General features: G+C 40.9%; 1 protein-coding gene across 7 annotated transcripts in view; it reads left to right on the top strand.

Moving 5' to 3' along the window:
* Nucleotides 1–23,519, top strand: part of SLC38A1 (solute carrier family 38 member 1) — a 71,122-nt gene that overhangs the window by 7,339 nt on the left and 40,264 nt on the right. For 4 of the 7 annotated variants that reach the window (XR_006265355.1, XM_043446316.1, XM_043446311.1 and 1 more), the window contains exons 2-5: nucleotides 6,087–6,202; nucleotides 10,655–10,872; nucleotides 20,097–20,172; nucleotides 20,462–20,577. Coding sequence is in view for 6 of the 7 variants with exons in the window: in XM_043446316.1 (XP_043302251.1) it covers nucleotides 10,751–10,872; nucleotides 20,097–20,172; nucleotides 20,462–20,577 (314 nt within the window). In the remaining variant the exon portion in view is untranslated. The remainder of the gene's footprint in view (nucleotides 1–6,086; nucleotides 6,203–10,654; nucleotides 10,873–20,096; nucleotides 20,173–20,461; nucleotides 20,578–23,519) is intronic. The other 3 variants (XM_043446315.1, XM_043446312.1, XM_043446314.1) reach the window with 1 other exon arrangement.

Genomic DNA, 23,519 nt, shown 5'->3' with positions numbered 1-23,519 from the left:
ACTTTGTACATGCTCAGATCAAATGTAAAATAATGTGGCAGAGTTAATGAAAACTATGCGGAGCAGCTGTACATGTTGCTTCTTTTAACTTCTCATCTTTGTTTTGTTTTCCTGAGAAATTTGTGAGGATTGTGCTATATTGTCTGAAGGCAGATGATCAGTTTAGTCATCATTATTGTTAACATTTTTACTATCACTGTGTATTAGGGAGCTAAGAGGTCTGTGCTCCCTGTCCTCGAGAAGTTCAGAATGTAATTAGGAAAGAGGATAACTCCATAAAGAGATCATGAACACATATAAGACCCCTTCCTTTAATCCAATGAATATACAGAAGTGCTATGAGAAGTCATGCCAGGTAAATAATCACAAGTTGGTCTTTGGAGGAAGACCTTACAAAGAAGGCTGGCTTGAAATAATCTTTAAAGAAAAAAAACCACACCAGCCAGCAAGCTGGGCTTTTTGAAAGAAATATACCTCAGTGGGCACAGGCTCAATGGGAAAGGAAGTGGCTGAGAAGTATGTTCAGGGCCAAGGTGGGGGGCAGTGGGAGGAAAGCTGAAAACTGCAAAGCAGATCCATTACAGAAGTGAAAGGTTCAGAAGGAACATCCTGGGAGAGAAATTTAAAGAGTTAAGAGGGGACTTTCCTGGAGATCCAGTGGCTGAGACTCCATGCTCCCAATGCAGGAGGCCTGAACTCCATACCTGGTCAGGAAACTAGATCCCACATGCTGCATCTAAGACCCAGCACAGCCAAATAAATAAATAGATATTAAGGGGATAAAGAAGAGTTAAGGGCAATCTTGGCTTTGAATTTGCTGTTCCAGGGATTCGACTAGTAGAAACACTTAGGATTGGCAAGGAGATTCGCAAGATATGGATTTTCAGGAAGAATCTGCATCTGTAAATGGAGTAGGTTGGGCTCAGTAGGCAGCACGGGGGAAGCAACCAGCCAGGGTACGATTGTGGAGCCAGAAGGAACAAGAGGAAGGAAGAGATGGTTTGAAATGTTGATAGGACTCAGAGACTGATTAGATACCTGGGTTCCAAGTCTGAGTGATGAGGGGAACCAACGTTATCGTGAACAGAAATAGAAACGCTGATGTGTGAGGTCAGATGGTTTGTTCAGTGGGGCATGTGGAGTTGGAGGTCATGACACACATTCATGTGAAGAGGTCTCCCAGACGGCTGGGGTCTGAAAAGAATTTGTGAAAATTTTTGTGAGCAGGAGGAGGGAACTTGAGAGATTGTCTCTCTCCTCCAGCTTTCTCAGTTTACAGATAAAGAAATACATGGCATGTTAAGTGACGTGCCCATCAGCAAGTGGTAAGTATGACAGAGATCCTATCTCCTAATTTCTAGAGGAATTCTAGTTTTGTAAAACGAAAAGGCCTGGGGGAAAGAGATCTGAAAGACGCCCTTGTGGGATGAAGACTGACACTTCAGGCTTGAAACTTAGAAAGGAAAGAGTTTGGAGTGTGTGGAGGGAAGGGGGGTGGGGTAGGGCGGCCCCCACCCAGAGCACAGAGGATGGGAGGAGGACAGGAACTGGCAGTGGGGGCTGGAAACAGTTCCTCTGAGAATGCGGATGCTTGCAGATGCAGTAAGAAGCAAGGTAGTGAGGGGTCAGGAAATAGTGTCCCTCCTGCCCAGGTTGAGAACTGAGAAAAGGCCACTTGCCTTGATTAGAAAGAGGTAGCAATAGTAGCATGACAGTCGCCCTCGCTTACCAGAACCAGGGCAGGCACGGACCCAGTTGTGGAAGCTTTGTAGCGAGTCTTCGAGGTAGGTACTGCTTTATCTCCATTTTACAGATGAGAAAACTGAGGCAAAGAGATGTTAACCTCCTGGCCCAGAGTCAGCACAGCTCCTGAGGGGTGGAGCCAGGATTTGCCAGTGGAACCAGGGTTCAAGGGAGTGATGAGAACAGGGACAAGTTGTTTAGACTGTTGGCAGTAGAGACAGGAGCAGGCTGGTTGTTCAAAGTCACTTTTCAAATATGGAGCTAAGTGTGATTGACAGAAGTTGGGGGAGTCAGCAGAGGGAGAGTGGGAGGCCAGGTCCTAGCGGAGCTGAGGCCAGGAGCACTGGCTAAGTCATGAGTTTTGAGTAAGAGGAGAGAAAACACCTTCTCTTCTGAGACTGCTTACTGGATCCCAGTCTTTCATACCAGAGGTCATTCCCCGCCTCCCGAGGACCCTGGGCTTTCAAAGATTGTATACACTTTAAGTTTTTATTTTAGTTGCAGTGTAATTTATATGCAGTGCAACAGCTGAATCTTAAGCATACTGTTTAGCGAGTTTTGACTATAACTTGAATTATATTAATTCACTTCTCACTTTTGTTACTCTAAGATATGTAACATTGCCAGTCAGAATCTAGGACTCTCACACCAAGTTAAGGCAGTCTTGCCAAAAGTAAGGACTCATGGCATTTTAATTAACCTGGTTAGCCTGTTTGAGGCCTTTTGAAATATAGTGAAGCAGCTCATAGATCATATTATTGCCATCTGAGAGTCCGGTGAGCCAGGGACCCCCAGTATGTAAATAGACTCAGTTGGTTGTTGGAAGAGATGTCGTGGGAAGAGTTTTCAGGAAGACAGAACCATAACTGGCCTTATACCTAACACATTCTCAAAACCACTGACCTAGCTGTCATAATTCATTCCCAGGAGCTGAACTAGGAGAGGTGTGATCATCTTCTTCATCACCAATAGTCATTCATAGCAGTTTTGAAGTTAAGTGTACTTGACTGGATATTTGGCTTCCCAGGTGGTGCTGGTGGTAAAGAACCTGCCTGCCAACGTAGGAGATGAAAGACTCAGGTTTGATCCCTGGGTCAGGGAAGATCCTCTGGAGGAAGGCGTGGCAACCCACCTCAGTATTCTTGCCTGGAGAATCCCATGAACAAAGGAGCCTGGTGGGCTATAGTACATAGGGTTCCAGAATCGGACATGACTGAAGTGACTTAACACATATGCATGACTGGCTATTTAGTGTCATTTAGGAATTCTTGTTATGTTTTAGACGTGATTGTGATATGGTGGTATTGTTTTTAAAATGGATCTGACTTTTTAGAAATATGTATTGAAATATTTACAGATGATATGTGGGATGTTTTGTAAAATAATTCTAGGTGATGCTGGGAGTAAAACTTCCAACAAGATTGGCCTGAAATGATCATTATGGAAGTTGCTACATGGGGGTTCATTATTATGTTCTGTTCACTTTTATATATGTTTAAAAGTTCTCATAATAAAAAATTTCAGAGGTTGAAAAAAATAAAATTAAAAATATCAGGCAGGGTTTAACTGCATATAAACAGAGATCTCTTGTATGTTAAGCAAAAGGGATCAAATACAGGGAATTAAAGCCTGTAAAATTGCTAGAAAAGATGGCAGACCAGGCTTTGGGCTCAGTCTCTAGGAATAAACACAGAGTACCACCACTCAGCTCGCCTAAAGGTCTTCTCTTATGCCTCCATCAGGAAGCCAGCTTCTCATTGTTTGAACTGCATCCTCCGGGAACACATCACTGAGGCCAAATCTGATGGTCAGGAATTCACCACCATAGTTGTTGGCTGCAGAGGTGTCTGCAGCACCTGCTAAAATTGTACCAGCAAAATAGGTTCCTGGTCCCCACTACTTTGCTCTCTGTTGTGTGAGTGCTAAGTCACTTCAGTTGTGTCCAATTCTTTGTGACCTTATAGGCTGTAGTCCGCCAGGCTCCTCTGTCCATGGGATTTCCCAAGCAAAAATAGGAGTGGGTTGCCACTCCCTACTCCAGGGAGTCTTCCTGACCTAGGGATTGAACCTGGATCTCCCGCATTTACAGGCAAATTCTTTACTGTTTAAGCCATCTGGAAATCCCACCTTGCTAATCAGTAGATTGGGGGATTAGTTCAGTTCAGTTCAGTCGCTCAGTCATGTTTGACTCTTTGCAACCCCATGGACCGCAGCATGCCAGGCCTCCCTGTCCATCACCAACTCCCGGAGTTTACTCAAACTCATGTTCATTGAGTCAGTGATGCCATCCAACCATCTCATCCTCTGTCGTCCCCTTCTCCTCCTGCCTTCAATCTTTCCCAGCATCAGGGTCTTTTCAAATAAGTCAGTTCTTCCCATCGGGTGGCCAAAGTATTGGAATTTCAGCTTCAGCATCAGTTCTTCCAATGAACCCCCAGGACTGATCTCCTTTAGGATGAACTGGTTGGATCTCCTTGCAGTCCAAGGGATTCTGAACAGTCTTCTCCAACACCACAGTTCAAAAGCATCAGTTCTTTGGCGCTCAGCTTTCTTTATGGTCCAACTCTCACATCTATACATTACTACTGGAAAAACCATAGCCTTGACTAGACGGACCTTTGTTGGCAAAGTAATGTCTCTGCTTTTTAATATGCTGTCTAGGTTGGTCATAACTTTCCTTCCAATTTGGGGGATTAATAAGCAAAAATAAAATTTCAGTTGCTAAGACACTTTGTGACAGATTGGCCCAGTCAGTATTTGTTTCCACTTCTTTCTAGTCCAGTTCTGCAGAGGATGAAAAATTGAAAACTACATTTCCCACATTCCATTTGCAGCTATGCTTCTAGAGAGGATTTAGATTCTACCAATTTTGCTTTCTGTTAGTGGAATCTAAATGTATTTTTGCTTATTTATCCCCCAAAGTAATTTTGGGCAATGTTTAAATTATAGTATATTCTTTGGTTTAGTTTCCTCTCTACAATTTTTAGCCAGCTTTTACCAAACCAGTATAACCTCTTCTTACTCAGGAATGTGTTCTTTGATCTCTCTGCTTCAGCTAGACTCATCTGAATGGGTGTTCTGTGCACACTTGGCCACCATGTCTTTGTCTGTGCTGTTTCTACTGCAAGGAATGCCTTCCCTACACCAGTCTAAATCCTATTTCTAAGCATAGTTCATATCCTAACTATAAAATCTTACCTGATTGCTCCAGGCTCCAACTTCCTTCCTTCCTTCTTTCCTTGTACATATGTATGTCTCTGAAATCTTTCTGAATTTATTCTTTGTTTTGCTGTACAGTTTGGTCTCTATCATGCAAATATTTTATTATTGTTACTTTATATGAAAAGGTCTTGCTTGTTTCAGTAGGCTGTATGTGCTTAGTCCTCAGTCATGTCCAACTTTTTGTGACCCCCATGGACTGCAGTCCACCAGGCTCCTCTGTCTATGGGGATTCTCCAGGCAAGAATACTGGAGTGGGTTGCCATGCCCCTCTCCAGGGAATCTTCCTAATCCAGGGATCAAACCCAGGTCTCCCACACTGCAGGTGAATTCTTTACCATCTAAGCCACCAGGGAAGCCTAAGAATACTGGAGTGGGATCCCCTTCTCTAGGGGATCTTCCTGACCCAGGAATCGAACCGAGATTTCCTGCATTGCAGGCAGATTCTTTACCAGCTGAGCTACCAAGGAAGCCTGTAAGCAATGTTAAATTCTCTGTATATCCTCTTCTTTGATACGTATCACCATGAAGAGTAGAGAAGTTTATGTTTTTTACATGGGTACTATTAGTAAAATGTATCAATAAGCATACCAAGATAATACTGCTTCTTAAGAATATCTCTGAAGATTGTGGTGAAGGATCAGAAATGTTCTGTGCTTAGTAAACTGTCATTTGTAACCTGTTATAGATGCTGGGGGATCGTCATTGTAGTTAGATTAACATCAAGATCTTCACGTGATGGTCTCATCCAGTCTTACAATTAACTGTACAGTCTGATAATTGCTTCTGTCCTTCAGTGAAACTATAATTCTTTTGTTTCTTAAACTTGACCTGCTCTTCCTGTCTCTCTGTCATTGGCCACGTTCCCCTTCATTGAGAAGTCTCAGCTTAGGGCCACTGTGACTGGCCAGCCGCAGCAGGCTGGATGTCAATTCATGGCACAGTCAAGCGGTGAAGGAGCATTTTCAGTAATGATGTAGAACGATGTCATGGACATGACTCAGGATGGGAGACTGTATCTTGTTAAGTGAAAAAAAGTCTTAAAAACCTTATGGTATGATTTCCGTTTTTGTAAATGTATACATATTTTTAAAAAATCTGTACTCATTCTTTTCATTTAACAGATACTTATCAAGGGTCTACTGTGTGCCAGGCACTATATCTGTGTGCATAGAAAACCCCTGGAGCTCATGCTCCAATATATATGTACAGTGATCATCTCTGCTTGCTGAGATAACAGGTGATTTTTTTCTTATTTGTTTTTTCCTTCATTCGCAAGCTTGTATTTTCTCATTTTTCTACACATATTATTTATTAATATGGAACTAACATATTTTTTTAAAAACATGTCTATTCCTCAAATGTGTACTATGTAGTATTACATGAAAAACAATAGACTAAAAACACTAAAATTCCAAAGTTAATAAAAGCTAAAAAGGAAGAAAGAAAGGAAAAGAAAAAGGAGAAAAGAAGCACATTAAACTTTAACAGTGGCCCATTTTGGGTGTTGGGTTTCTTGTACAATGTTTGTTCTAAAGATTCTGCAATGGGTATATATTAGCTCTAGAACCAGGACATTTTTTTTTCCTTTTTCAAGAGCCAGTTCAAATGTGACTTTTCTGTGAAACTGCCTCAGATCTCTGAATTTGACCTTTTCAAGCTTTTAAAATCCTTGCATCACCTAGCACTCAGTAAATATACAATAAATTGAATGGGTAGTATTTTCTAAGTATGACCTTAACTTTTTTAGTGACAAATGTCACGAATTTTGTTACTTTTCCACATTTTTCCAGTTTTTGTTTTCAAGAATAAGTTAGATTTCAGATAGGCTATTTCACAACAATAAAAATTTCTTCTAAAAAAAATATATAGGAGATTACAACATAGACAAAGGAGAGACTGGCAAAAAACTATGTGAGGACAGAGTAAGAAGAATCTATAAGGCAAGGAGAGAGGCCTCAGGAGAAACCAAACTTGGCAGCACCTGATTTTGGACTTCTGGAACTGTGAAAAAGTAAATTTCTCTTTAAGCCAAAGGCAAAAATAAATGTATCCTATGCGATTAACTGAGCACTGGCATTTGCCTCATACTGACATCATTTTAGTGGCCAGAACTTCATCTTTTCTTTCTGTTCTTTTCCTCTTTTGTCCATTGCACGTGCGCGAGCGCGCGTGTGTGTGTACATAGTATATATTTGTATACACACATGCATATTAATATAAAAGTTTGAATACAAACGGTAGACCCAAATCTGTTGTTAGTCACTTTCTCCTCTCCTTAGAAATTTTTTGTCTAGTACCCTATTTGCTACAAGTTTACGGAGGGAAAAGGACTCCTTAGCCCAGATTTGAAACTCCATCCACTGAGTGAACTTTCTAGAAGCCCTGCAGGATCGCTTCAGTAGCCTCTGAGGGCATCATTTAGGTGAGAGCCAGGGTGGCAAGACTCCTAGGAATGACCCAGTCCAGTCCACTTGTGTGGCTTGCTTTAGAGGGGGGCCAAGGTGTGATGGGGGCTTTAGCCTTTTTAATGCACTTCAGCTCTTGCAAAGAAAAGACAGGCTGTAGACATTGCTGCTCTGTGAAGGCACTAAGAGCGATTAGTCATGGCCCAAGCTCCAGCACTGCCACCCTGGCTGGAAGAATCAACTCCGAGCTGCCAGGTTGGCTTTAGATGAGGAGCTCAAGGAGCTTCGGTCTCTTGTCCCTGCATCCTGGTTTCCAGAAGAGGCCCTGCTCTGCAGAAAGGGTGAGCCTTCTGGAACCCGAGGTATTAGTATTTATCTTGTGGAAGCTTTAAAGGATCCTGGAACCAGGGAAGTTGTGTTCTAAATGTGTGAATGAAAAGGAGTAATGTGTGGCCCAGCTGTTGGGAGGAGAAGAAAGAAATTCTTGAAGAATTATCATTCCAGGGTACTTTTTTCTGAGGGTCCAGAAAATATTATCAGTTAGCAAAATACTTCCTGGGTATTGTAGGATGCTTACATGGGCACATTGGAGTTTTCACTCTTAACTAGGTTACAGTTGTGGAATTCAGGGTCAGACAAAATATCAAAACATCATCCAAGGGGGTTTACCATTGGAGGTGAAAAAAAAAAATGTCATGACATTCTGCTTCATCCCTTGGTCCCCGTCACCTCACTGAGATTATCCAAGTGAGGCTCCCATACCTTTACAGGCCTGACTTTGGAAGTTGCATTTCTCTCTTGAAAGGGTTCCTGGACCCAGTACCAGCATGTGCTTGTGCATGGGTGTGCGTGTGTGTAGGCTTCCCCATACCAACGATTCTGACATTATCTACCAGTAGATAGAATGAGATTCTACAGGTCAAAGGTCTCCATCCCATGAGACTGCCCTCCACTTCAGACACCATCACAAGTCTGAGTTGTTACCTGTGCTCCTGACTGGCCGTAAATCAGAGGTTTTCATGACCTCCTCGTTGGGTTCCATTAATCTTCCAAAACAGCTCACAGAACTCAGGAAAACCTGTTTACTCACTACATTACCCATTTGTTACAAAGGATATCAAAGGATACAAGTGAAGGGAAAGTGAAAGTCACTCAGTGGTGTCTGACTCCTTGGGACCCATGGACCCATGGACTACACAGTCCATGGAATTCTCCAGGCCTGAGTACTGGAGTGAGTAGCCTTTCCCTTCTCCAGGGGATCTTCCCAACCCAGGGATCGAACCCAGGTCTCCCACATTGCAGGCAGATTCTTTACCAGCTGAGCCACCAGGGAAGCCCGAAAGGATACAGACCAACAGCCAAATGTAGAGGTACAGTGGCGAGGTCCTCAACAAAAGAGCTGCTCTCCTTGTGGAGTGTGGGGTCCAGGACGTGGGGGAGTTCTGGGTCCCTAGTATGGATACTCTTTGAACCTCCTTTATTAATTTTTTTTCGCAGCTTCATTACATAGGCATCATTGAACTCATTGGCCATGAGTGATTGATTCAAGTTCTCTCCTCTCCCCAGAAATCATGGATGGGACTGAATATTAAAGTTCTCTAATCAACTGTTTGACTCCACTGGCTGCCAGCCCCCATCCTTAGGTGCTTTCCCAGAGTTGTCTCATAAACATAATAAAAGACATTTATCACTCTTACAGTGTGTGTAAGTCGCTCAGTCATGGCCAACTCTTTGCAACTGCATGGGCTATAGCCCGCCAGGCTCCTTTGTCCATTAACTCTCCAGGCAAGAATACTGGAATGGGTTGCCATTCACTTCTCCAGGAGATCTTCCTGACCCTGGGATCGAACCTGGGTCTTCCTCATTGCAGGCAGATTCTTAACTATCTGAGCTCTAAGGGTTTGGTGAGCTGTGAGCCAGAAGTAGGAACAAAGACCAAATATGTATTCTTTATAACAAATCGGGGCTTCCCTGATAGCTCAGTTGGTAAAGAATCCATCTGCAATGCAGGAGACCCTGGTTTGATTCCTGGGTTGGGAAGATCCGCTGGAAAAGGGATAGGCTACCCACTCCAGTATTCTTGGGCTTCCCTTGTGGCTCAGCTGGTAAAGAATCCACCTGCCATGTGGGAGACCTGAGTTCAATCCCTGGGTTGGGAAGATCTCCTGGAGAAGGGAAAGTGAAAGTCACTCAGTCATGTCTGACTCTTTGTAACCCCATGGACTATCGAGTCAGACATGACTGAGTGACTTTCACTTTATGATAAATCACAGTACCACACCTCTGTGGCCACCTGCTTTTTGATTTGTGATGCTATGTGTCTGAAACTCTGTAGTGATAGTGCTCAGTTGCTAAGCCTGACTTATGTCTGACTCTTTGTGACCCTATGGACTATAGCCTGCCAGGCTCCTCTGTCCATGGATTTGCCCAGGCAAGAATACTGGAGTGAGCTGCCATTTCCTCCTCCAGGGGATCTTCCCAACTGAGGGATGGAACTCTCATCCTCTGTGTCTTCTGCATTGGCAGGTGGATTCTTTACTACTGAGCCACCTGGGAAGCCTGAAACTCTTATATATTAATGGTCAACACTTTGAAATTTAAATCACAATCATCCGTGTAGGGGAAAATGTGAACTCGGCAAGTCTTTCATTTCTGTGAGGAAATATAGTTTCAGGTGGATTAACCTAAATCCCCAGAGTATGAGTTTTTAATTCCCTAATTCCCTGACATGGAGTGATTTCATTGAAGAGATTGATTTAATCTCTTGCAGTTGATGGATAAACTGTTTGCTAAATTTCAAAACACAGATTTGTCCTTTGCTGCTTGACCTCCAGGTTGGGTGGTTGATCCTGCATGATGCCATTTATTGAGGATTTGCATTTTTATTAAACTGGGATTGCTAAATCAGAGGTGCTTTTGTGTCTGTTCAGTCTGTACCCAGCTATGTGTGTGCCCTGTGGTCTCACGCATTAAAATAACTGAATCGCTTTCCTTTTAAACTTACTGCTTCATAAAAGGGCATCTCTATTGCCTAAAGATGACATGGTATTTCTATAAACATGAACATAAAGATTATGGGACAAGACTCATTTTATAGTTAAAAATGTAGGGAGATTTATGAAGGACATAAAATTTACAGTCTATAATTTGATGAACCAAGATTGCTTTAATATATTGAATAACAAAATGTAAAAGTTATGTTATTAGTAAATTGTGTGTAAATTGTTTATTTTTAATCAGTGGTATTTATGTGTTTAATTATTTTTCCTTGTGTTGTGTTTTAGGAGTGTCAACCTGATATTTTTGCTGCTATCCACTTGTAAATACACTCAGAAAAAGAGAATTTGGACCCAGTTTTTGACGACAGGTAGTTTCTAAACATGATGCATTTCAAAAGTGGACTCGAATTAACTGAGTTGCAAAACATGACGGTACCCGAAGATGATAACATTAGCAATGATTCCAATGATTTCACTGAAGTAGAGAATGGTCAGATAAACAGGTGAGTATTTTTCCACTGACACTTTCTCTCCAATGAAAGAAGTGTCTCTAAAATATTATTCTGGTTTTTCAGTTATTCTCTTGAATTATTCATGACTAAAGTTATGCTCCATTTGAAGATGTAATTTGAATTTCATATGTGACATCTGTTGGGCATAGTCTGCAATAGCAGATGAAGCAAATAGGAAAGGAATTTATTCATCTTTTCGAATCTTTCAATTGAGTCTAATAAAAATGTATAAATACATTGGACCCCAACCAGCGCTAACTTTTCAAAAGCTTTATGCTTATGAATTAGACCAACTGTTGGAATTTAGCTGCACACCATATCTGAATGTGTACTACAGTCATCTGGCTTCGCCCACATTTTAATTAAGAAACGGTCAAAGTCGCGTTTGCCAGCGTTCCCATGTTGAAACGACAAATACGTCATTACAAGCATCATTCGTAATGTGGATTTTAAGTAATAATAACGTAGACCTAAATGCCTCTGTGAGAAACTAGAGAAAGAGTACATGAAACAGAGAGAGATGAAGAGATACTGTGAGTGAGGGGAGGTAGGGGGCAGATAGGAAAAATGCTGGCCTGGAGGCTCTCACCCTCAGCTGTGACCGCAACAAGTTCTTCCAGCCCTTGAGTTATGTGTTTCTTAAGTTACAAGAGTAGGACTAAACATAAGTATATATGTGTATATATATATATATATTTTTTTTTTAATGATTTGGGGCATTATCTGACCTGATTTAATTTTTTTAAATTTATTGAAGTGTAGTTGATTTATATATTACGTAAGTTTCTAGTGTATAACAGAGTGATTCAGTTTTACATGTATATACATTCTTTTTCATATCGTCTTCTAGCATGGTTTATCATAGGATAAATTGAATATATTGATATTGAATATATTGATAATTCCCTATGCTATACAGTAGGACCTTATTGTTTATCCATTCTATATATAGTAATTTGCACTTGCTAACCCCAAACTCCCAATCCTTCTCTCCCCCACTCGCCTCCCATTGACAACCACAAGTCTGTTCTCTATGTCAGAGAGTCTGTTTGCATCTCATAGATAAGTTCATTTGTGTCATATTTTTGGATTCCACATGTAAGTGATATCATATGGCATTTATCTTTCTCTGCCTGACTTACTTCACTTAGTATGATTATCTCTAGGTTCATCCATGTTGCTGGCAGCTTATGTAGATCCCTATCAGAAAGCTTTGCAGCTTGGGTGTTTATGTGTGGTTTGTTTGGAGTTGAGGCCTCCTAAAAGGCTGGGAGAAATGTGAAATATATATGGGGACTACTTATGAGAACATAGACCATGCTGCACTTGGGAGGGCAGGGTCAAAAGGAAATTGGGAAGGAGGAGGATGAAAACATTTTGTCAGCTAACCAGGCATCTCTGCAGCAATCCTTTCTGATAAACTCTCCATTCTGATACAATGCATAATTGAAAGTTGGGGGTAGGGTTGTGCTGCCCTCATTTACATACACTCAGAAGTTTCAGCCCCCCTTCCTCTTTATTCTCTTCCTTAAATGTTCTCAGAGATTAAGTCTCCAACCCAAATACTTCCTCACTACCATTCAAGTATCATTTACCGTGCAGTGATATTTCTTATTGTTGGACCCAAGTTTGCTTCTTTCACCTTTTCTGCATAATTATTAAGAATAACTGCCATTTCTTGAGTGCCAGTTGTGATTATATATTATACATATCCTTATAACAATCCTTACAATATCATGCAATGTATTGTTTTGCAAATAAGGAAATTTAGAAATTCAGTGTACCAATAAGAACGTGGAAGCTCAGAGAAATAAAATAACTTGCTCAAGGGCACATACAGGTCTGTAAGAAATCCATGTCTTTCTACCCACTTCTGCTACCTCTGATTAAAATGCTCCAGCATGAATGAAAAGGATAGTTCCTACTCTCAGTTTAAACCCTGCCAAACTCTACTAGTGCTGTTTTCTGCTCTGGGTTCCTGGGGTGTTCTGTAGTCACTATTGATTTCCTGACTACTGATTTCCTCTAGTCATTACTGAACAATGGATGGGCCATCCATCAGCTGTTCCACAAGTAGCAAATTTTGGGTTTATAACAACTTCATTCCCAAATCAGTGTAAGCCTTAAGGACCTTAAAATGAGAGTCTTTTATAATATTCAGCTCAGGCTCTGAACTTGATCTTTAAGAGTTTTACTATGAAAAAGTATTGTTTTGGAGGCAATAACCCCTTGTCCATAAGAGAAGGCACCGCTTCTCACCCCTTTGGGTGCCTGCCAAGGGAGCCCACTTGCCTACTAGGCATGGGCTGTACAGCCTCGTATTTTTTGGAATTTGATTCCACTGTTGCAGATGCAGTGTGATGCATTTATTTATCTCCCCTCTTTCGTTGACATGGTTTATGAATCTTGTTTCATTTCTGGCTGTAGACCAATAAAAATTAAAAATAACGTATTATAGCATGAAGCCAAAAAGGTAAATAAACATCAGAAAAGAGCCCCCACCCCCATGATTTCTGCAGAGCTACACCTGAGTACCTCTGACTCTTCTGGTAGCTTTTTCACATTGGTGGGAAGAAGGTAGGCCTGATTATATGAATCTAAGAGAATCCTCTCCCAGAACAGTGAACTTCTAGGTAACAGTGCGTCTTTGTAAGAAAGCTAGAGAAAATGTTGAAAGCAAATGTTGAACCCTGATTACCTGGCATCCAACTGATAGCCTTGCCTGGAAACTTTTCCCCCTAGGATACTTTAAGAAGCATTTTTTAAAGTTTAGTTAAAAATAGAGTAGAGCTCTTTGGGTGTTAGGACTCCTGCCCTTCTTCCAGTTCAGTTGTTTTACTTCATGCCCTAATTTTGGGGGTTGTAGTCATAGAAATTGTGCCCGAGTCTCTTGTGATCCCATGGACTGTAGTCTTCCAGGCTCCATTGTCCATGGAATTCTTCAGGCAAGAGTACTGGAGTGGGTAGCCATTCCCTTCTCCAGGGGATCTTCCCTATTCAGGAATCGAACCTTGATTCTCTGCATTACAGGAGGGTTCTTTACTGTCTGAGCCAGACAGCAGAAGCCCTGCAGTCATAGACGTCTACCCCTGGAACAGCAAAACCTTTCGAAATGTCCACTGGACCAGTATTGCTGATATTTTAATGTGCATATGAAACACCTGGCGAACTTGTTAACATGCAAATTCTGATTCAGCAGCTCTGGAACTGGGCTTGAAAGTCTGACTTCCTGCAAGCTCCCAGGTGATGCCCTTACAACTGGTCCATGGACCACATTTTGAGTAAGGAGCTCTAGACACTCCTCTAGATACGATCTTCTGGAGAGGAGGAACCATCTTAACCGTCTTTATATCTCTTGTACCTTGTTATGATACTGTAATGGTGTCCGGTACAGGGCAAACATCTCAAAGTATTTGTTAAATGAAAGAGACAGACAGAGCGAGCTGTTAAGTACATGGTTTGAATTTCAACTTGTATTGAATGCTGGCTCCATCCATAGGTCTTGTGTGATCTTGTGCTTAAACCTTGGCTCCATCTCTATAAGACAAGTATGAAAATAATACCTGACCTCCTGGGATTGCTGGGGAATATTAAACGCAATGCTGTTTGTAGGTTAAGGACTCAAGCTGTACTATCAGCCGGCTTAAGTTCAATCCTGGCTCAATGGGTTAGTTATTAGTAATGTAACTTTAGTCAAGTTACTTGATTTCTCTAAAATGGAGCTTAATTATTGTGAAAAGAGATGAGAAAACTCATAAAGTACTTGGCACAGGGTCTGGCAAGATATGGGAAAGTCTCTAACAAAAGTACAGACCTCTTTCTTTGGCAAGCACATCTTTCTTCTCCAACCAAGTACTGACAAAACTGTTTTAGGTTTGGGGTGATTGTTGGTTATTGTTATCCTAAAGTTGTTGAAATATTCATAGATGATATTAACTGTATCCAGGCAAATAGTCACATATTTTAACATTTATATACTGTTGTTCTCATCTCCATGTATAGTTGTTGTTGTTATGACCCAGGAAGCTTGTAACAAAATCTGAGAGTCTCTCCTTAAGATTTTCCTTAATGAGAAACTCTTGTCACTACACACTTGCATCAGCCTTTTTCCTCTTGGTCCCTTGTCTTTCAGAGTTGATGAACTACGTTTGTATCGTTGGGAGGACTCTTGAAAAGTTATCACTTCTTTTCTTCTAATGTCTTTTCTGTACCTTTGGGAAGAAGAAGCCATAACTTCTTCTTATATTCAGTTTTCATGTTGGAAAATTCTTCCCTGGCTTTAATCATTCCTGCTGCAACAGAAGTCTGTTTTCTCCTATTTTCAGTAGAGTTTATCCACCAAATAAGGCTTTGTTCACCTCTCAGTATTCTCTTAAAATACCTGCTGTTTCTGTAATTCTTTCATGTTTTCCATACTCTTTCATACATGCTTTTTTCCTCCTTTTCTCTTTCCTTCGTATAGAAGGTAGTGTTTCAGGGGGACAGCAAGGAAAGGTTATTTAAGTTCAGCTATTCATCTCTTTTGTGTTATGAATCCTCAGTGAAACACTGTAATGTAGTAAGAACCTGATTGGTGGAGATTAAAATAGGAAGATTATTTTCCCATTGTACAACCCATCCTTAATTGGATTGTTGTTGTTGGTTTATTTTTGGTTTTAAATAACTGCTCTATATTGCTTGCCTCCTTCACATACCTCAGTATAATGCCTGCATCCTTTTTTAAGGCTTTGTCTATTGAAGGTCAGCATGACAGCCACTGTAGATTTTTGTTTTGTTTTGTCCACAGAACAGTTGCCTACCTAAGAGTTGATCGAATTCTGCTTTATGGGTACAGACCGACCCAGCGAAAACTCTTTCTTAATAATACTCTTATCATCCTGAGACCACATGTCAAAGACACCTTCTCCAATAGCCCATTTTTAAGTCAATAAAGAGGTCTTTGCCAGAGGTCAGTGCTTTTTTAACAGGCAATTGCATTTTTAAAATGGTGAGATAACGGAAACTTGTGATAAGCTGCTGACCTAGTTATTATAAATGGACTTTTCCATCATAAAAAGATTGTTTTTGTTATGTGTATGTGCGTTTAAGTTTACAGCAATACAAAGCAAAGATTGAAAAATAAAAAAGAAGAAAATGTGGAAACACCATAAAGAAAATACAGAGACTTTCTTTGAGTACTTCATTCTTTCCAAGCAAGATTTCCCTATAGCCTAAGCCAGTCTAGTTCCTCAGTGGAAGAGGAGCCTTAGGTTTATGGAGGGTTCTTCTGAGTTGCTAATGAGAGGGGCAGGTACATGGAAGAAGGAGTGAGAACATGACGCCACCACTCTGAATGCAAGATTAGTGCTTACTGCCACGGTTGATGCCACAGAAAAATCGTATGTAGGTCAGAGTCAGAAAAGTCCAATCAATCTGGAATATCCAGCACACACACAGTGGATGAGGGTCATGAACCAGGCAGGAAAACACTGGCTTAGAGGAGGATGGAGGGTCTCTTGAAGGGAGAGTGCATTCCTAGTGGTACTGTTTTTCAGTCTCTGTTCTCCGAATGCCCTGGTCCTATCTCCATCCTCACAGCCTCTTGGGAAGACCATTCAGAATAGCAGGGGAAGCTAAGATTGAACAGCGAGGCCAAATCAAATTCTGCAGCACCTGGAATTTGCAGGCCAAGCAATTTGTTCTGAAAACTTTTTCAGTAGGAGCGCTAGTAAAGATTTTTGGGAGAACCTATTAAGCTTGGCTGCATAAAGTAGACGGAAAGAGGCAGAATCGGGAGGCACTTGAGGCAGAATGTGTTTTAATAAGCTTCTTCATGGTTCCTCATCGCAACAGCTCTGCAAGTCCCATGCATTATTTTCCTCCTGTGGAAGCGTTGCAGCAGGGAGCTAGCAGGCATGCAGGGGCCTCTTCTTCCTCCCCTTCCGCTGCAGCCTCTGACCCTGCGGAATGCCCCTGCATCCTGGTGCCTTGATCCATTTTTCTCTGTCAGCTTTCTGCCCCAAGTCTGGGGTGCACGGGCAGGCCAGGAGCTTAGACCTGCCATAACAGGAGGCTTATTGGTGTTTGCTTTAGTTGATTTGAAAATGTTGGGGATTTTCCCCTTTATTTAAAAATAGTGAAAATTCTCTTTGGAAAGCAAGTCCCTCCACAAGAAAGGCAAACGGGACCTTCTGGATAATGATTTGGCAGACTTAAGTTGGTTGTTAAAATTAATCTGATTACATGCAGTCTTTTATTTAACAGCAGCACTCAATATGAGTCCATTTCATTTTGGCAAGTCCAGCACCCCCGTTTCCTTGGGCTGCCAGGATGAAAAGGAAGGCTGCTCTCCCTTGTCCCTCTCCAGCCAGATCTGTAAACCGCAGTTCTGTGGAAAGATTTAAAATGTTAAGGGTGAAAGAAGGGCCAAGGTTAGAGTACTGTCAGGTGGGTCTCCAGAGAAGTGGCTTTCTTTATGTCATTCTCTTGCTAAGACCCTGCCATGCTATTTCCCAGACCTCAGCCTTTAAGATTCCTCTGGCTGATCCCACCCAGTAATGGTTTTTCCTTTTCTGGCTCCCTTATCTCATCTCCGTTTTGCATGATCTGATGTTCCTGTTCTGGTGTTTCGGTCCGTTGTTGTCGTTCAGTCACTAAGTCGTGTCCAACTCTTTGTGACCCATGGACTGCAACGCGCTAGGCTTCCCTGTCCTTTACTCTCAGAGTTGACTCAAACTCATGTCCATTGGCATCAGTTGATGCCATCCAGCATTCTCATCCTCTGCCTCCCCCTTCTCCTGCCCTCAATCTTTACCAGTATCAGGGTCTTTTCCAATGAGTTGGCTCTTTGCGTCAGGTGACCAAAGTATTTGAACTTCAGCTTCAGCATCAGTCCTTCCAACGAACTGGTTTGATCTCCTTGGACTCTCAAGGGTCTTCTCCAGCACCACAATTTGAAAACATCAATTCTTTGGCACTCAGCCTTCTTTATGGTCTCATATCCATACAGGACTGTAGGAAATGCTCCTCAACTGGAACAGCACCTCCTGTGTTTCAGGAGACCAAGGTTTTCTTCACTTCCTTTTCATTTCTGACAGTCACCAGACAGGTCCTAGGCAAATGCAGATGCTGAAGGAAATAAACCACAGATTGTGTTGCTCATAGCAGGTGGTGGCCTCAGGGGAGGTTCATAGTTTGTATGTTGCTTGCCTTTGGTTTATCCAGGTGAAAAAAGGAAACCTGAAGAATATGGTTTGAAGCAAACCTCAAGATGAAAGAGGTAGATAAATAAAACCAACATTGATGATATATATCTTTCATTAAAAAATGGTTTATTGTGAAATACAGCTTCATTCAGAAAAGCATCTGAAAATGTATAGTTCAAAAATACATGCTTCTTTAAAATAGTCTAGTTCAAGTGTCTTTATATTTATTAGTGAAAAATTCATGGATTAGTTCTTACTAAAACCAGATAATTAAATTTCCAGAAAAGCCAGAAAGAATTCCTAACATGTTTTACTCTTACATGTAGCAGTTTACTTATGGGTGAACTTTTCCTTGACAATAGCACTTCTTTTTTTAATGGGAAATTTTTTAAATTAGAAATTTAAGCCATAAAGTTCTAGTGTTAATCCCAATAATATATTTGCTGGTTCTTAGAGCATTCTGATTGCGTCCTTCTGTATGTTTTGTATATACTTGACTCTACTCAGCCTGTCTGAATCTTCCCCAGATTCAGAAAGTGTTCCTTTCATTCTGTGCCTGGAGCTGTACACGTGCTCTCATCTAACTGTCCCAGTAACACTGTGAGATAATGCAATAGTGTCATTCCCATTTCACAGATGAGGAAACTGGGGTAGCATACTCATGCCCTCAGAACAAGTGAGGATTGAACTCAAGTTCTGAATCCCTCTAAGCCCTAACTCTGCCCCTGACCATGGACCATATGCCCTTCCTCCTCTACCATAATTTCCTCATCTGAACTCCTATGGGCTAGTGTCTACATCACTTACGACACATCTCCACGCCTCCCACATTGCCCATATATAAGCAGGTGCTAAAGTAATGTTTCATGGGGAAAGAGTTATTTTCCATTTTTGCAGGGGTGAGAGGAGGGAATTCCTGTGTAATAACTTTGTACTCCAAGAATGTGAGCTTATGAAGAGACCTGTCTCCAGTATTCTTTTTAAATGCCCGCTTTATAGTATTTTTGACATTATGTAATGTTCCATTAGAGAAAAATCTATATAAAAGTTAACTTGCATTGCATAGAGTGTTTTAATTTATTGGTATTAAAATTACCCAAAATTTATAACTCTTTTTGACTTAGAGTTGTCTTTTGTTTCCTCTAAAGATGAGCATCTACTGTTTGCATTGTTTGGTACTAAGTAGAGTGAGGGATGTAAAAAGGAATGAGGCAAAGTGTCTGCTCTTGGAGCACTTTTAGTTTATTAGGTAAAACAAGAATGTGAGCAACTAATCCTGACAAAAATTAAAAGCAGCCATGAAATTAAAAGACGCTTGCTCCTTGGAAGAAAAGCTATGACAAATCTAGACAGCGTATTAAAAAGCAGAAACATTACTTTACCAACAAAGGTCCATAATGTCAAAGCTATGGTTTTTCCAGTAGTCATATATGGTTGTGAAAGTTGGACCATAAAGAAGGCTGAGCATTGAAGAATTAATGCTTTTGAGTTGTGGTGCTGGAGAAGACTCTTGAGTGTCCCTCGGAAAGCAAAGAGACCAAGCCAGTCAGTCCGAAAGGAAATCAAGCCCAAATATTCATTGGAAGGACTGATGCTGAAGCTGAAGCTCCAATACTTTGGCCACCTGATGCGTAGTGCTGACTTATTGGAAAAGACTTTGATGCTGGGAAGGATTGAGGGCAGGAGGAGAAGGGAACAACAGAGGATGAGATGGTTGGATGGCATCACCAACTCAATGGGTATGAGTTTGAGCAAACTCCAGGAGATGGTGAAGGACAGGGAAGCCTAGTGTGCTGCAGTCCATGGGTCACAAAGAATGGGACACAACTTAGTGATTGAACAACAAGAACAATCCTGACCAAAGAAAAACAGACAAGCTAGTGAGAGCAGTTGGATAGGACCATAAACTCTTAGATAACTGATTGATAACTTTTCATGCATGATGTTTTGGTAAATAATAAATCATTCAGTCATGATGTTAAGCTCCCAAGTCATTATAATGAGATTAAATCATTATGCCTCTCTTTACAGCAAGTTTATTTCTGATCGTGAAAGTAGAAGAAGTCTCACGAACAGCCACTTGGAAAAAAAGAAATGTGATGACTATGTAAGTGTCATTTTAATAAAGTTTGCTTATTTTTAAAATTATGATAATTGCAACAGATGTTTTTGATTTCATTCAGCATAGTACCGAAAGCATAGCTATTTACTCACCAAGACATTCCTCGGAGCCTGTGTATTCTCTCCTGAAACCCATTTGAAAAAATAACTAGACCACGAAGAAAGAATTCCTTGAGTTTCATTTCCCTGTTGGTTCCTGATAGTGCTTTAAAGGCTTTGGAGTGAAGATCTTTCTGGAGGACTGTTTTGTTTAGTGTGACTGTGTCTCTGTTCAGATTCCAGGAACGACCTCCTTGGGCATGTCTGTTTTTAACCTAAGCAACGCCATTATGGGCAGTGGGATTTTAGGACTCGCCTTTGCCCTGGCAAACACTGGAATCCTACTTTTTCTGTGAGTGTTGACACAGCCATACTTTCCATTTAAAAACTGCATTTTCTGTATGTTTCTGTTCATACCCAGAAGACATTGGAAATATTTTTAAATGGTTCTTATTTCTTTTTATGTTTTACTAGCTTGACTAAGTTAATGCATACTTTTGTATTGTTTGTTTGAATGGTTTTTTTCCAAGAAGCCCCTAATGTTTGTATACCTAAGAAAATAGAAGATCGTTTTATTAATCAAAAATACCAAAATAAGCACTTGTGAAAAGGATAAAAGATTTGAAAATAGCACTTGTATTTTTGGACTCTTGACTTGTCACCTTAAATCTCAGCTAAATGGTGAAAATATTAAGAGGTATTTAATCCATCCAGTCACCACTTTGGCATTTGAATTGCTGTGGGACATGAACTATATCCAAAGGTAACTGCAACTTTGTTTGTAAGAAATATTCAAGAAGCACAGAAGTTTTCAGTGTTTTAAAGATGAGAAAATAGGGTGTACTTTCCCCCTGAGATTCAGTGAAAAGAAAATGGACAGTTTTCTTTCACAATAAGTTCATCTCAAACCGTTGAAGAAGACTTTCTGCAAATGTACAGAGGGCTTAATTTCAGTTGGAATGAGATGGCAGATCATAGAAATCATCATTTATACCAGGAAAATTCCTACCCAGTCTGATTCCCCTCTTGCACCTCAGAGGAGTATCAGTGGTGCTCTGCCTGATGAGGCTGGTACAAAATGCTCTTCTCCTGGGATCTTGCCTTTTTGCCCCTGACGACACTCCCACTGTTCATTGGGTTTGCCCAATTGTCCTCATTGTTGTATCCATCATTTCTTTGGAAGCAGTTCCGAAAAGACTACTAACCCTGCACATTGTGTTTATTTCTTTAGAAAAACTTAGACAACTGTGACAGAAGTACATTGCTACCCATCCCACTACTCAGGCATCAAAACTGCCCATCCAGGCTGTGCTATAGGGATTAATATTCTTACTTTTGTGTGTAAACCCACTAGAGGTGTCCTTCCTAGAATCAGAGCAGCTCTGCATAGGACAGTGAATCTAATATGTTGCCTTCCTTTTGTCAGCCTGATTCAGGAAACCCTCTTCTCTTTATTGCCCAGACTGAATCTTCCTAGGTGGTCTTTCTGTGTATGTATATCTTGAGCCAAGTGCCAGGTTTTAAAATGACAGAAGTTGAACAAAATGTTTCTATGGTGATATTTTTTTTTGTATATGTGAAACTCTGACCCTGTGAGGATACCATAGATGGAGTTTGAGTAGCTGCATTTGTGATTTTCAGTGCATTGACATGAAACACCTGACTGCTAGTCTCTCCTTCTAAATGGTTGTGTAGTCCAGTCTTAGCTACTGTGAGCTGGAATTCCCTATGCTTTGAAGCAAGAAAATTGCACTAGAAAAAAACCTCACAACCCTATTTACCTCCAAAACCCTATGGTTCTGTGAAAATTTTCAGTTATTCCAAAGCTGGAAATAAGTTTGGTTCAGATGTAAGTGTTTTACATTGATTTCTTTCGTTTTAGCTATTGTAATATACAAAGTGTCAATTCTTTAATGAGGATAATGAGAAAACTCTTGTGGCTTATACTGTATGTCAGGAACTACTCAGAGTGTTTTATGCTGAGTCCTGACAAGTCTATGAGGCAGGTACCACTGTCAGTTCCCAGTTTTACAGATAAGGGAACTGATGCTTGGAGCTGCTGCTGCTAAGTCGCTTCAGTCGTGTCCGGCTCTGTGCGACCCCATGGACAGAAGCTCACCAGGCTCCCCCGTCCCTGGGATTCTCCAGGCAAGAACACTGGAGTGGGTTGCCATTTCCTTCTGCAATGCATGAAAGTGAAAAGTGAAAGGGAAGTCACTCAGTTGTGTCCGACTCTTAGCGACCCCATGGACTGCAGCCCACCAGGTTCCTCCATCCATGGAATTTTCCAGGCAAGAGTACTGGAGTGGGCTGCCATTGCCTTCTCCAGATGCTTGGAGAGTATAGACTTTTATTCTGGAATCTCTTTGTCACCATCCTGGTAATTCCCTCCTTCTTTCTTCTCTGCTAGATCCTTTGTTCCCTGTATTTTCATTTCTTGCTGTTTCTGGATTTACTTCCTTGCTTTTGCTGCTGAGAAGGGTAAATAGAAATAAAATTTCTGAGACCTTCATATCTGAAAAATATTTTTATTCTGCCTTCATCATTGATTGGTAGTTTGGCTAGATATAAACTCTCTATTGGCAGTCATTTTCCTTCCTAATTTGGAAGGCATTGCTTCATTCTTTCCTAGTTTTTTTCTGTTATGAAGTCACAAATGCTTCTGATTCCAGATCTTTTATATATAGCCAGGGCTTTTGTTTTTATTTTGTCTTTCCTGGAAACTTGCCAAATCGCTTTGTTCCTAATGTTCTGCAGTTTCACAGTGATGTGTCTTGCTATGCATCTCTTTTCATCCATTGTCTCAGGCAACTGGTACAGCTTTTCTTTTAGAAATTCATGGTCTTCAGTTCTGGAACATCTTCTTACACTGTTGTCTTGATGAATTTGTTCCTGCTTTTTCTCTTTTTCTCTCTTTCTAAAACTGGTACCAAGATTTTAGACCTTCTGGACTAGCCCTCTAACTTTTTATTCTTTTCTTTATTTAATTTGTGTACTTTTTCACTGTACTTTCTGGGATACGCCATCAAGTTTTTCTCCAACTCTTTACTGAGTGTTTTATTTCTTCTTATTTTTTATTTACAGGAGGTTTTAAACCCTCTTTGAATGTTCCTTTTTTTATATTATTTTTTTTCTGTTTTATGATTTCATTGTTTTCCCTGAGGATTCTGGTGATCATTTTTCTCTATTTTGGAAAATTTTGAACACCAGGTAGAGAATCTGAAAGCTTCCCTTGTTCCCTTTATCTCATGACCCTGCTTGTTTACTCAGCCCCTTTCCCAGGTTGTTGTGAAG

The sequence above is a fragment of the Cervus canadensis genome, chromosome 25 (genome assembly GCF_019320065.1).
Source record: "Cervus canadensis isolate Bull #8, Minnesota chromosome 25, ASM1932006v1, whole genome shotgun sequence".
Lineage (NCBI taxonomy): Eukaryota > Metazoa > Chordata > Mammalia > Artiodactyla > Cervidae > Cervus > Cervus canadensis.
This window is presented reverse-complemented; position numbering and strand designations above follow the sequence as displayed.